Source organism: Eptatretus burgeri, chromosome 17 (genome assembly GCF_056783735.1).
Source record: "Eptatretus burgeri isolate ZD-2024b chromosome 17, Ebu_testis_v1, whole genome shotgun sequence".
In the NCBI taxonomy this organism is placed as follows: Eukaryota; Metazoa; Chordata; class Myxini; order Myxiniformes; family Myxinidae; genus Eptatretus; species Eptatretus burgeri.
In genome coordinates this window covers 4,392,323-4,407,453 of record NC_140977.1, presented here as the reverse complement: position 1 = coordinate 4,407,453, position 15,131 = coordinate 4,392,323, and the positions used below count along the sequence as shown (strand labels likewise).

Genomic DNA, 15,131 nt, shown 5'->3' with positions numbered 1-15,131 from the left:
TCAACCACAGACTCGAGTGTGGCGTAGAATGCATCCTTCACGGTAAGATCACTCGCCTCAGTCGGAGCATAAATAGAGACCAGGGAAATGACACCTAAGGAGTGACGAATCCTTAATCTCATAATACGCTCGTTGACCGGTGTTACCTCAATTATCATTGGGGTCAGCTTATTGGACACAGCTACAGCAACTCCTTGGGTATGGTAACCATCAGAGCGACCAGACCAATAGTAGGTGTAACCACCCACCATTATCTCGCCGCAATCCGGTCTCTGAACCTCAGAGAGAGCTGCAATCCCGATGTCCAAACGCTTGAGCTCAGATGATAACAGAGACAAGTGATCATCCTCTCTTAGGGATAGGACATTCCAGGCACCCACCCGAAGGGACCGCCTCAGGTTAACCCAAGGAGACCGCCGTCTCTCTCTCTCGCCCCTATCTCTCTCTCTCTCTCTCTCTCGCCCCTATCTCTCTCTCTCGCCCCTATCTCTCTCTCTCTCTCTCTCTCTCTCTCTCTCTCTCTCTCTCTCTCTCTCTCTCTCTCTCTCTCTCTCTCTCTCTCTCTCTCTCTCTCTCTCTCTCTCTCTCTCTCTCTCTCTCTCTCTCTCTCTCTCTCTCTCTCTCTCTCTCTCTCTCTCTCGCCCCTATATCTCCCTCTCCCTCTCTCTATATCTCTCTCGCCCCTATATCTCTCTCTCTCTCTCTCTCGCCCCTATATATCTCTCTCTCTCGCCCCTATATATCTCTCTCTCTCTCTCGCCCCTATATATCTATCTCTCTCTCTCTCTCCCCTATCTCTCTCTCTCTCTCTCTCTCCCGCCCCTCTCTCTCTCTCTCTCTCTCTCTCTCTCTCTCTCTCTCTCTCTCTCTCTCTCTCTCTCTCTCTCTCTCTCTCTCTCTCTCTCTCTCTCTCTCTCTCTCTCTCTCTCTCTCTCCCCTATATATCTCTCTCTCTCTCGCCCCTATATCTCTCTCTCTCTCTCGCCCCTATATATCTATCTCTCTCTCTCGCCCCTATCTCTCTCTCTCTCTCTCTCTCTCGCCCCTATCTCTCTCTCTCGCCCCTATATATCTCTCTCTCTCGCCCCTATATATCTCTCTCTCTCTCTCGCCCCTATATATCTATCTCTCTCTCTCGCCCCTATCTCTCTCTCTCTCTCTCTCGCCCCTATCTCTCTCTCTCTCTCTCTCTCTCTCTCTCTCTCTCTCTCTCTCTCTCTCTCTCTCTCTCTCTCTCTCTCTCTCTCTCTCTCTCTCTCGCCCCTATCTCTCTCTCTCTCTCGCCCCTATCTCTCTCTCTCTCTCGCCCCTATCTCTCTCTCTCTCGCCCCTATCTCTCTCTCTCTCGCCCCTATCTCTCTCTCTCTCGCCCCTATCTCTCTCTCTCGCCCCTACATATCTCTCTCGCCCCTACATCTCTCTCTCTCTCTCTCTCTCTCTCTCTCTCTCTCTCTCTCTCTCTCTCTCTCTCTCTCTCTCTCTCTCTCTCTCTCTCTCTCTCTCTCGTGTCTCTCTCTCTCTCTCTCTCTCGTGTCTCTTTTGACAGTATGTGCTTGTACCTTACAAAACCGTTATTTAGTCATGGGAAACTGCATGTGTCTGTGTCTCTCTGTGTCTCTCTGTGTCTCTCTGTGTCTCTCTGTCTGTCTGTCTCTGTCTGTCTGTCTGTCTGTCTCTCTCTCTCTCTCTCTCTCTCTCTCTCTCTCTCTCTCTCTCTCTCTCTCTCTCTCTCTCTCTCTCTCTCTCTCTCTCTCTCTCTCTCTCGTGTTTGTCGTGCTGGCCCATTTACATCCACACTTGCTACCTTGCATCTGCATGACCCCAATTAGTACATCAGGGTGTTCTTATCTTTGCTGGTAATCATGGGGGGGGGGGGACAAATTATCTCTGTAAATGTGTATCGTGTCGCACCGCTCCAGATGAGAGAAGGTATTACAAGTCTCCACCATTTATAGTACAGTACAGTATTCCCGCAGTGCAGTGAGAGGTATTTTGAATTACATGTTTGAATAAGGATAATAAAATAACCCCCCTGAAGGGAGCGGGTGCGTCTAGTTAACTAAAATTGTTCAACGTAATGAAACGTCACAATATTTGTCGAGCTATTTGTGGGAAACTCCAGAAGTACTGCTCACCTCCACTCATGTGTTCCTCTTCTTTTTTTCCAACTGTGGAATCTATTTCCACATTCTCTTCAATCCCACTCTTCCCTCCAGGCTTTCAAGACAGCTGTTCACAATTATCTCAGATCATCACCATCCAAAATCATGATCTTTTCTACCCCCATTAAGCCACCTTCTCCTACCCTGCTCTGTGCCCCCCAAATTTCCTCTTTTTTTGTTCCTGTGAGGTTCTTTCTGCATCCATCTTGTCTACCCCCTGCATTCTCCCCAACCCTCTTCCTTACCTGCATCTCTTGTTTGTCCGTTTCCCTATACTTTGTCCCTCGGCCCTGCTGTCGGTGTTCCCCCTCTTTCTGCTATTCCTTTTGTGCTGTTGCATTCTGATAAATTCTGTGTTCTCGGTCTTCCATGAGCCTTGACTTTGCATGCAAATGAATAAACTAGAACGGCACTCGGAAGAGCGCAAACCTCTGCCAGGCTGAACAGTTTACACGTTTTATTCCACTGATAGGTCGGATCTGGATCCAGACCTTAACCAAAATCGAATCGGCTTGTTCTTGTCACCTAACCAACTCATCCACAAGGTTTCGTCATAACTCGTCCACAACTTTTTGAAATATCGTGCTATATATCGTTTTTCTTTCTCTCTCTCTCTCTCTCTCTCTCTCTCTCTCTCTCTCTCTCTCTCTCTCTCTGTCTCTCTCTCTCTCTCTCTCTCTCTCTGTCTCTCTTTCTTTCTCTCTGTGTCTCTCTGTGTCTCTCTGTCTCTCTCTGTGTCTCTCTGTGTGTCTCTCTGTCTCTCTGTGTCTCTCTGTGTGTCTCTCTCTCTCTCTGTGTCTCTCTGTGTGTTTCTCTGTCTCTCTGTGTTTCTCTTTCTCTCTCTCTCTCTCTCTCTCTCTCTCTCTGTCTCTCTGTGTTTCTCTTTCTCTCTCTCTCTCTCTCTCTCTCTCTCTCTCGTTTAAAATTCTAGTATCCCGACAACCCATCACAACCTCATGGACTCATTGCATGCACATCCACAATCTCTGTCTGCACAAGCTCGTTATTTCACAGTCTGTTCCTCATTGTTGATCATGTTGGTGTTGGTCTTCATTTCCTCCGTGCCACCCAAGCCCTGTGTTTGTGAACCTGCTGGAGTTATCTTTTTCTTGTGATTACTGAAATGCCTGAAAACTCCTTTTTACCCTGTGGGGTCTTCCACCCCACGGGGTCTAAGCGCCGCTCGCGGTCTCTCTTTTCTTGTGTCCAGTTCATTTGAACGTCTATTTCTCCATTATTCGTGAATAGAATTCGATGAAAATTGACAGACATACTAGACACATATGCACAGGCAATAACTGAGCCCAAAGTGCGATTGCGACCCTTCGGGCCGAGGAACGGCCCATTTTGGCCCATTTTCTTAAAATTGTTGTTTCTCGGTTTTTAGTGAACGGAACCGAACCAAACTTGACAGGTATATTCTAGAGACCATTCCCCAGGCATTGACTGAGCCCAAAGTGCGATTCCGGCCCTTTGGGCTGAGTTAATACCTGCAGAATGGCCCTTTCGACCCATTTTCTTAAAATTGCTATTTCTCGGTTATTCGTGAAAGAAACCGGCTCATATTTGACAGGTATATTCTAGAAGTCACTCTGCAGGTACTAACTGAGCCCAAAGTGAGATTATGACCCTTTGGGCTGACAAACGGCCCTCTCGGGCCATTTTCTTAAAATTGTTATTTAAAAAAATTAATTAATTTTGTTAATTAAATTAAATTATGTTAAATTTTTAACATTTTCAATTCTCTTTTCTTTTTTTAATTGCTGAATGTCAGTTGAACTGACTGTGCAATCCTCTTTTCTTTTCTTTTTTTGTAGAATAACATTTTAAAGTCGTCGCTGACGGAGTCGCTGGAGGCCTTATGATTTGAGGTTGTCTGTCCGGCTGTCCGTGATAGGCTTTTGTTCCTGCGATAACTTAAGAATGGCTGAAGGGATCAGTCGTACTTGGTACAAGTGTGTATAATGATGTTACGAACCGCTCGCCCAGGGTGACGGCACGAACCGCTCGCCCAGGGCGACGGGGCACGAACCGCTCGCTCAGAATTCTGGAGCTTACATTTTGAAATTCGGCTTCGTTAAAAAGATTCTAGAGGTTAAGGCAAGTGTGGAAATGAAGCCATAAATGCTGGCATCTCCTGGCATTTGTAAGCATTGCAATGTATCCAGAGATTTTTTATAGGTATGATGATCAGACATTCAATGGTATGAGTGACGAAAGTGAAAAAGAAAAACTTTTGTTAAGAAACCATTGTGGCCTGTTCTGAAGTCAAGGCATTGTTGAGCATGCTAAACAAAATGGCAAATGAAGACCTCAGCGAGGGACAGTGAGGTGAACAAGGAGGAGTTATGATGATTAAATTCGGCTGTTAATTGTCTTCAAAAGGGGTGTTGAAATCAGCCCAAACACTCAATTTCACTCGTTCACTCCCTTGGAGTTCCCTTCGTACACATGCAAAGTTTGGGGCCACTAGGTTTCATGGTTTTGGAGTTATGGAGGAGACGGACTGACTGATGGACTGAATGACTGACTGACTGACTGACATTTATTTGTATATATGATGCAAGGATGATGAACTGATTAGATGGCGGCGTCAAGACGTCAAAGGTCAGAGTCGATGATAGGTTTTCGTTACTGCAATAACTTATGAATGACTGAAGGGGATCAAAGTCAAACTTGGTACAAGTATGTTTAATGGTGTGTGTGTGTGTGTGTGTGTGTGTGTGTGTGTGTGTGTGTGTGTGTGTGTGTGTGTGTGTGTGTGTGTGTGTGTGTGTGTGTGTGTGTGTGTGTGTGTGTGTGTGTGTGTGTGTGTGTGTGTGTGTATATATATGGTCAAAGGTCATGTCAGGTAAAAATCTGATATTTGAGAACACCTGAAGGGATTTAAATCAAACTTTGTCCATGTATTTCTGATGATGATGATGTAATGTGGGCAGAGGCATATCTGTCGAGGTCGCGATGTCGAAGTGTGCCGTTCTCGTTTTGAAACACATTTTGTCGAACAGCATTTTGATTGCAAAAGTTCATGATTTTTCCTTTTTTTTTTCTTGCTTATTGTGTTGGAGGTTTGACCATTTCATTTGAAAATCGTTTTTTTTTTTTTTTTTTTGCCATTCATTCTATCTCTGCTTAGATAACACGAGATCACTATTTCCAGATCTGATTCATCAAGTAAAGATGGAAAATTTTCAAAGTGACTTCTCCCTGGATGCTTTGAGCAGTGAGTGGGTAAAGCAGGAACCTTGTGATTCTCATCCCACGGAGCCGAATAATGCTTGTCAATTGATTGAAGGTGAACAGAGCCGCACACCGAACACACAGCACTGCTCCATTTGTTTTATTAAAAAAAAAAAAACGATGAAATGCTTAAATTACGCATCGTGTCAAAGGTTGGATCCACTTGTACAGTGCGCACCCACTCAAGCTTGATTATGTTACAAGGACATCTTTTGCATTTGAAGTACCAAGCACGTTTTACGTACCTTGTTTTTATGTGTTACTTGGTATTCAGCAGGAACCTGAGTTAAAGTTTTAAGACTGTTTCATTAATCCACACTGTCATAAGTTATTGAAACTTCAAAATCTATCAGTTGAGATTATGAGGATAAGTCCAAGTTTGCAAAGTTAAATTTGTGAGATCCAGCCAATGAAAACTGAAGGTGCACTTATGGTTATTGTACAACCCGATAAAAGGTAATTGCAATCAATTCAAGATCCTTCAACTGACAAAATCTTCTGCTTGAGTGAAATTTTTGCCTCTGCCACCTAAGGTGGGCGGAGGTTATGTTTTCACTCCTGTCTGTCTGTTTCTTGTTACTTGCAAAATTGAAGATTTTTAAAGTATATTGGTCAGTTGATGTTATTCCGTCTGTCTGTCTGTCTCTGTCAGTCGCCTACAGGTTTAAATTTAAAGCCAATCTTCACGAAACTTCACCAAGTTGTAGAGGTAGTCTCAAATGAGAAGCCTATTGATTTTGAGGTCAAAGGTCATCCTGAGGTCAAATTTCTGAAATCGTCATTTTTTCATCCGATTGACTTGAAATTTGAACAATATTTGCATATTGCGTCACTCAATTGGGAAACGAACAATTTTTGAAGTCAAAATGTCATAGGTCAACTCCAGGTCAAAGTTCTAAAATCATCAAATTTTGTTTGAAAAATTGGCATTTTTCATCCGATTGACTTGAATATTGATCGTCAATTGTGTAATGCATTACTGAATTGAGAAACCAACTATCTTTGAGATCAAAAGGTCAAAGGTCAACTCGAGGTCAAACGTCTAAAAATCATCAATTTTCAACTGAAAAATCGTCAATTTACATCCTGTTAACTTGAAAATTGAACAGGATTTGCATAGTCCATCACTGAATTGGGAAAGCAACTATTTTGAGGTCAAAAGTTCAAAGGTCAATGCAAGGTCAAACATCCACAAACTTCATCTGAAAAATCGTTATTGTTCATCCGATTTAGCTGAAAATTAATCAGCAATTCCATAGTGCATCACTGAATTTGGAAACCAACTATTATTGAAGTCAAAAGGTCAAAGGTCACACTTCTAAAATCATCAATTTCAATCTGAAAAATAATTTTCATTCGATTGACCTGAACTTTGATCAATATTGTCAATTTTAAGTGTAAGAGAGCTAACAGCTCAAAAAGTTATTGACAGATTTGGGCGAAACTTGGTGGACACTTTGGGTGTCTGACAAGGACAATTTGATTCGATTTTGGTGAAGATCTGGATCTGGATAAGAGAATTTTTTTTTTAATCTTTAAGTGATTCTTCACCACTCCGAGGTGGGGCCAAAAATGATACATAGCACGATATTTCAAATGGTTATGGATGAATTAAGACAAGACTTTGTGGAGGAGTTGGGAAGGTGACAAGAACAAGCTGATTAGATGCTGGTTCAGGTCCAGATGCAGATTCGGCCGATCAGTAGGCTACAAAACGTAAACTGTTTAACCTGGCAGAGGTATGTGCTCCCTGAGTGCTACTCTAGTTACTTTTGTTATTTGAAGTGACCTTGGAAAAATGTCACGATACCTGGAAAGACGCTTAAAGCTGCTATCTATACATACACCTTAATAGGCCATTTTTCCAAACGTGTAAAGCCAATAAAACATGGGAATTCCTCTGCACTTTTTTGCAGTCAAATCTAAAACATCATCGGCTAAGCGACTGTGAAAATAAGCCCTAAAAATGTATAATTGAGGTGAAAATGACTGAATACAAATGTAACTCAAGTATTTGGAATGGTGTGCACATCTACATATTACTAAAACTCTCATCTTGCATATATGTGTTTGTTTGTTTGTATGTATGTATGCATGTATGTTCCCAAAATACAGCCAAAACAGTACACGATAGCTTAAAAATTTTTGGCCCACCTTACTCACCATTCACCTGCGGTGTGCATTATCAAGTTTCGTTAAAATCGGGAAACGAAAAAAATTATTTAAAAAATCAATACCCGTTTCAGTCAAGTATTCTTTGGGAGTATTTAATCAAGGCAAACAACCTCAGCGGTATAGTTTGCTGGAGCTATCTCTTTTTTTTTTTCTTGAAATGATTTATTTTGAAATCTCAAACATTAAGTACAGACAAAGAACGATTTATTTTTAACCATAAAATAAACCGCCATTTTTTACTTCCGTGTTCAGTAATAAATAAAATTGTGTTTAGAAGATTATGCACATTAATTTCTTCGACTTTATTTTCTCCGTTTTTTTTTCACATTGACGCGCAATGTCAAGTTTCGTTCAAATCAGGAAACGAAAAAAATTATGAAAAAATCAATTCCCGATTCCGTCAACTACTCTGGTATTATTTGATCAATGCAAACAACCTCAGTGGTATAGTTCTCTGGAGCTATCTTTTTTATTATTGTTATTATTTTTTTGAAATGAATTTTAGCTCACCTGTTCGAAGAACAGACAACTCTAGCGATACCCCTGGCGTGAGCGTGAGCGTCAGCGTCAGCGTCAGCGTGAGCGTGAAAATGTTAAAGTTTTTGCTGCAAGTTATTTTTTCCTTTCTAATGTTTTTATTTACCACACTTTTTTATACGCCCGATGTGTGTATATATATATGTATGTATATATATATATATATATATATATATATATATATATATATATATATATATATATATATATATATATTTATATATATATATATATATATATATATATATATATATATATATATGCATAATGTGATGTCTGTCTGTCTGTCTGTCTGTCTGTCTGTCTGTCTGTCTGTCTGTCTGTCTGTCTGTCTGTCTGTCTGTCTGTCTGTCTGTCTGTCTGTCCGTCCGTCTGTCTGTCCGTTCCTGTCCGCACTCTTAACTCCCAAAGTTTTCAACTTTCACGTTTCATATTTGGTACATTGGAACAGACTGTGGAGACGGTGTGTCGTGACATACGTTCGTCATCTAAAGTGGTTGCCATGGCAACCAGGATGCTGTTTTCCATCCGTTCCTCTCCGCACTCTAACTCCCAAAGTTTTCAACTTTCACATTTCATATTTGGTACATCGGTACAGACTGTGGAGACGGTGTGCCACGACATACGTTCGTCATCTAAAGTGGTTGCCACGGCAACCAGGATGCTGTTTTCCATGTCGTAGCACAATTCTGTATATACCTTCTTGTTCGGGCGTATATTGTGCTCACTTGCGCTCTTGTTACTGATTACAATATACAAATACATATATTGCTTTAAAATTATTTGGATCAGACTTCACTTCAATGCTTTATAAAAAATATTAATTATTAGACGAGTCTTTTAAAAACGATGAATGTATAAACAGGCGAGCATTGGGTGGCTTTGACACCAACTCTGGTTTTATCAACCGCTGTCACAACGGGAACCCAAAGGGTTCACGAATCGTCTTGTACACATTAAAATGATCTGGTTTATTTGAAAACCTTTGTGTAAACCACATTTTTTAAGATGTGATTTATTTTCTTATGATGTTCATCAAGGGCAAGAATTTTTATTCTGTTTTTATCACCCACTCGGCTACATAACACTGCCCGTGTCTGAAAACAGTTGTTATGATGAAGACTCCAACCCTCTGTTGAAGGACAGTCCTTGCGACTCGTTCAGTCATGGCAAAGCAAGTGCGGATTGGAAAATTCCGACTTCCCATCATGAATGGAAAAATGTCCTCCGAACGTGAAATAGCAATGCGTAAAATGAACAGTTGCTTTCCTTTGTGAACTCCAGTCACCAGTTCCACTTCAGTGATATTGTCATGTAATTGCATGTCGGTGTCATGTGATCCATTTCAATAACCGTTACATGGATCGAAATTGCACAGCAGCATCACATTCATCCCGACCTTGAGGTTCAACACATGCGGTGGCATTCCCGATGGGCACAGAGTACGAATAAATTATTCTGGGAATTATGTATGTTGTTCTCCTCAGCTAATCGGTCAGCATGTGTACATGCCGTTCACAGGGGAATTCTTTCAGGTAATTGTTCATTGTGTCAACTTCCACATTTGTTGGGCATAACACAGCTCATTCACCTAGCCATTCCCGGTTAGAATAGTTGTCACGTATATTGGGGAACACCCATTTACAGAGGTTGGCCATGTTACTGGCAGGAGGAGTATTAAAGCTGTTCTTCAAGGTGTGTGTGTAAGGCACCACATTCTCCCTCATATGGAATCTTGCCTTCCCCAACATCAAGAAGGTACTCAGCAAATCTATGGTCAATATATCCTCCTACTGTCGCAGACTACTTGCATATTGATGGTGAGTGTACTGGTTTCTGTTAAAGTGTTGCTCAGAGTGAATGCTAGCTCCAATTTTACCAGCACTTGCCAACCATTGTGCAGAAAACCCTCCATTATTTTGGGGGTTATGTTCCTGCAAAATGCCACGATAGTTAAAACCACAATCGTGGAAACCAAGGGCCAATGGGAAGAGGTGGGTTCGGTTCCTGGACTTAAATAAACTATTGAGAAAGATCGACGGCAGCCAGAAATAAACGCATTGCAATTGAAATAAATATGTTACTATATATATATATATATATATATATATATATATATATATATATATATATATATATATATATATATTGCAAGGAAATGTTTGTATAGGAGGAGGCCATTCATCCCATCATGCCTCTGCCACACCAATACCAGATTTAATAAATCCATCAATACCCCTTCCCTTCGTGTGCAGCCTTTTGGCTGCTACACTGGTACTCATTTCACCGACCTCGGAAGGATGATAGGGTGAGTCAACCCTCTGGTGTTCATTCAGCGGACAACAAGGCTTGAACTCAGGACCCTAGGATCCCAAGCCACCACCCTAACTACTAAACCAACACCAGGTTGAGGAAGCATGTTAACATTGAAATAAACATGTAAATACGGTGTAAATTAAAAAAAACACAAGATACTTACCTTTTAAATTTATTACAAACAGCGAGGTGTGTGAGGGTAAACATATTACCGACTTTGTCATGCTGTAGTCTGCTGAAAATAGAAAACACAAAATTTCGCTCATTGATGATGATGATGATACTGATATGGTGGGGAGGGTGAAGGTTAGAAAGATGTGGATGTAGAACGCGCTATGGCTGTTGGGTCGCCGGGACCACGACGAAGTCGCCTGCTGCATTGCCACATAGAAGAAGGGTAAAACGATACGTCGTGGCATCCTCATCAAAAATATTTCCTTCTTTGGTGTTAAAAACCTGCTTCAGCATAAATCCCTTCCTTTGCCTTGGTTAGTTCCATGAGCTGCAGTGGGTAGTTTTTTGCAGCATCATGGACTGCCATGGTCGAACAGGAGCCTTCGGCCCCGTGCCTCGTGGAGACGTTGGAAAATCCACAATGGGTTCTTCCATACACCGGTCAACTCAAAGGCATTTTTTTCTGTTTGGTCCTCAATACAAGCATTAAGCGCTTTTTCCATCCTTTCAATATAATGAGCACGGAACTACAATGAGCCTATTGCGCTTTGCGGAGCGGGAACACTTGAACGAATACTTCACACTCACGTTTACACGCAGTTGATTCATTGATCCAGTAATGTCAGCCCACAGATGCCACACTTTCACTTCTTGCTCATGTATCTAACTCAATTTTTTGCACATAACCTTTCTCAGCCTTTTGACCAATTAATTTTGTCCATCGTTTTATGTTTGGGCACCATTATTAACTGTTGTGTGTCTACTAGATCTTCTAGATCTAGTATTACAGGATCTCGGTATGTTATTCCCTATTCGATGACAATTCATTATTAAATTTAGGTTCGTTCCCAAATGCTGGTCTGATTTACTACAATTAACTGTGCGCAAGAGAAACAAGAAAAGGCTCGTAATGGGAGGTAATTGCACACGCGGACACAATCAATGATCAGTTATCGGTTTTCTTTCTTGCCGCGACAACTTGTGAACCACTGGAGGGATTTCAACCAGACTTGGTACAAGTATGGACTGTAACTTGAAGATAAATCGATTAGACATTGGTTTTAAAAGGTCTTCGGTCATGTGCCCTTTTGTCGAAACCCTTGTTACCGTGCTAACTTGTGAACCACTGAAGAGATTTAAACCAAACTTGGCGCAAGTGTAGGTTCGAACAAACATAAACCGATTGCATTTCGGGTTCAAATAGTCAAAGGGCATGTGCTCTTTGAAGATCATTTTTCACACCATAACTCAACTTTGAAGAATGCAATGTTGTCTTCTCTCAGAATATTCGTCTCTCTTTCTCTTTCTCTTTCTCTTTCTCTTTCCCTTCACTGAGCTGAATCTCAGCGGTGGCAAAAATCCAGGGACCAGCTTTTTAATTCCTTATGTGGGAGATCATGCACTTATCTCTCGCACACTCTGGTCTTTTTTGGGGGAATTATGCCCTTTGTTTGTGAATTATGCACTTGTTCCAAGTCAAGTTCATGTCCACCGGTGAATGTACGAAGACAGAACTACTGTAAGTTGCTTTTTGGGAAAGTTTTGATTTCTGCCATTTTTGAATGCTTCCGATGTAGCTTCTGCCTTGTGAGAGAGGAGTACAGATAGAGGAGCAATTTTAATCGAAATAGATTACATTATGCATTTTCTTCTTGTCGTATGTTTTGCAGCAATAATGATTTATTGATGTTTTTCTGAATTGTCTTTGCAGAGAATCAATTGAATATGGTTTCTTGTTCCAAGTCGAGTTCCCGGTTGTTTGACGCACACGTTTCTTTCAATCAAAACACGACACAGACTTCTTGTCAGGAGGTCAACGAATATAACAGCGTTCCAACGAAGAACAACAATAATTGGATTACGACATTCAAGAAAATCGAAAGGAACGAGAAGCCGCACAAGTGTTCTGTTTGCAAAAAGACTTTTGGCTCATTAAGCTCTTTGAAGAGATGTCAAGCATTACACAAACGTGAGATGTCTTACAAGTGTACCGTGTGCAGCAAGGAATTCTATTGGTTATCATCCTTGAATAATCATAAAATAAACCACACAGGAGAGAAGCCTCATAAATGTCCTGTGTGCAGCAAGGATTTTGCTCGTTCATCAACTTTACGTCAACATCACAGAATCCACACAGGAGTCAAGCCCTTCAAGTGTTCTGTTTGCAATAAGGATTTTGCATATTCATCACGATTGAAAATGCATGAAAGAATACACACGGGAGAGAAACCTTACAGTTGTCCTGTGTGCAGCAAGGCATTTGCAAAGGCTTTATATTTAAAACAACATAAAAAAATTCACACAGGAGAGAAACCCTACACGTGTCTTGTGTGCAGCAAGGCGTTTGTGTGTTCTTCATCTCTATATCGACATAAAATAATACACACAAGAAAGAAGCTCACCTGTTCTGTTTGCAATAAAGATTTTAGCAATATCGCACATTTGAAAACGCATCAAAGAATACACACAGGAGAGAAACCCTACAAGTGTTCACAATGCGGCAAGGCATTCAATCACTCGGCAACATTACGTCAACATCACAGAATCCACACGGGAGAGAAACCATACAAGTGTTTAGTGTGCAACAGGAACTTTACTTTCTCATCATCTTTACGTTCTCATAGAAATATTCATACGGGAGAGAAGCCCTACCAGTGCCCTGAATGCATCAAGGCTTTTCCTCTTCTCTCAAGTTTGAAGCAACACCAAAGAATCCACACTGGAGAGAAGCCCTACACGTGTTCTGAATGCAACAAGACATTTCGTTGTTCATCAAATTTATCTCGCCATCTAAAAACACATACAGAAGAGAAGATTCTGAAAAGAGCCCTTGGAATGAGGCTATGAGAACGAAACTTCACAGTTTGGTTCATGAATCATGATCGTTTAAATAGGACGTGAAGATTTTGAGTTCCCCTCCCACCTCCTGAAACCCGCAAATGGAGGTAACGACCAATGAGATAAGGGATGAGGGATAAGAGCACACTTTGGTCAGAAGGGATAAGAGGAAGAACAGCAGATGATAAGGAGGAAGACATGGGAGAAAGTGCCTGTTGAGACGAGGAAACAGAAAAGGCATCTCCATCTCACCTTGCAAAAGATTTCCAAGAATATGTGCGAATAGAATGTTCTACACATGAAATTCAAGCAGCAACGAATAAAGCCCCAACAGTTGCAAATATGACAAAGGGAAACAGGAAAAATATCAATCAGAGATTGCAGACCCTCGCCAGGACTTCTTTCGTGTGGTGTACTGGTGTGGTACGTAATTAATAGGAGACATAATTAGAACTGCTACTTGATAACTGCTGGTAATAATGACCGGGTACCAAGACATCTTGTTTTGATGCAACCCCGCCTTGATTGGACACCTGACCTTCACCCTTGATGTTTAAAAAAAAAATTATTATTCATTACTCAATTGAAATTAAAATAGGATTAAAATAATATTCAATTCAAATTAAAATGGAAGACCAAACAAGTAGTGGTACATTCAAAGTACACCGCTCTCATGCCAAATAAAAAATAATCCTCCAGTGCGTGACATCGCGAGCCAGCTCAAAAGGTGCCTGAGAAATTGCCAGGATGAGAAAGAAAAGAAGTAATTAATGAACTGATAATAATTAAGTAATTAATCAATTAATTGATTCATTTAAAAAATTAAAAAATAAACTTTTTTTGCCAAAGCACATCTTCACTTTTGTCCCCAAATTTCAGCTTCCGAGATCAAAGGATGGTTGAGATATCGCCCAGACAAACAAACAAACAAGAAAAAGAGCAATCAGAGATCGCAGACCCTTGCCAGAACTTCTTTTGAGTGGTGTATTTTTATAGGTTTGAGGGTAAATCTAATATGGCTGCCAAACCATGTGACCAATGACATATGTGTGACCCTTTTGTTCTTCATGGATAGGTGGTCATACGTGTAAAGTTTCACCTCGATCTGTTCAGCCACTTCAGAGTGTAAGATTTTTGAAGGTTATTTTAGAGAAAAAAAAAAAATATATATATATATATATATATATATATATATATATATATATATATATATATATATATCTTCTCTTCTTCTTCTTTCGGCTGCTCCCGTTAGGGGTCGCCACAGCGGATCATCCATTATGATCCGCATAGTGATTTGGCACATGTTTTACGCCGGATGCCCTTCCTGACGCAACCCTGGTCGCCTCTTACGACACAGGGATATGGTACACCTATTTTAACCGGGGTATACACCGGCCCAGTATACTGGTACTCATTTCGCCGACCTCGGAAGGATGACAGGCTGAGTTAACCCCCTGGTGTATTAATTCAGTGGCTCAACGGGGCTTGAACTCAGGACCTCTTGGATCCCAAGCCGCTGCCCTAACCACTGCGCCAACACCAGGGTCATATATATATATATATATATATATATATATATATATATATATTTATATATATATTTATATATATATATATATATATATATATATATTTATATATATATATATATATATATATATATATATATATATATATATATATATA

At 40.8% G+C, this 15,131-nt stretch overlaps 1 protein-coding gene across 2 annotated transcripts in view; it reads left to right on the top strand.

The window, feature by feature from the left end:
- The window catches only part of LOC147009145 (uncharacterized), an 88,117-nt gene extending 73,529 nt beyond the window's left edge, over window positions 1-14,588 (top strand). For both annotated transcript variants that reach the window (XM_085862807.1, XM_085862808.1), the window contains exons 5-6: window positions 5,323-5,457; window positions 12,316-14,588. In XM_085862807.1, coding sequence (XP_085718933.1) covers window positions 5,323-5,457; window positions 12,316-13,451 — 1,271 coding nt within the window. In that variant the 3' untranslated portion in view covers window positions 13,452-14,588. The remainder of the gene's footprint in view (window positions 1-5,322; window positions 5,458-12,315) is intronic.
- Window positions 14,589-15,131: the final 543 nt, after the last annotated feature.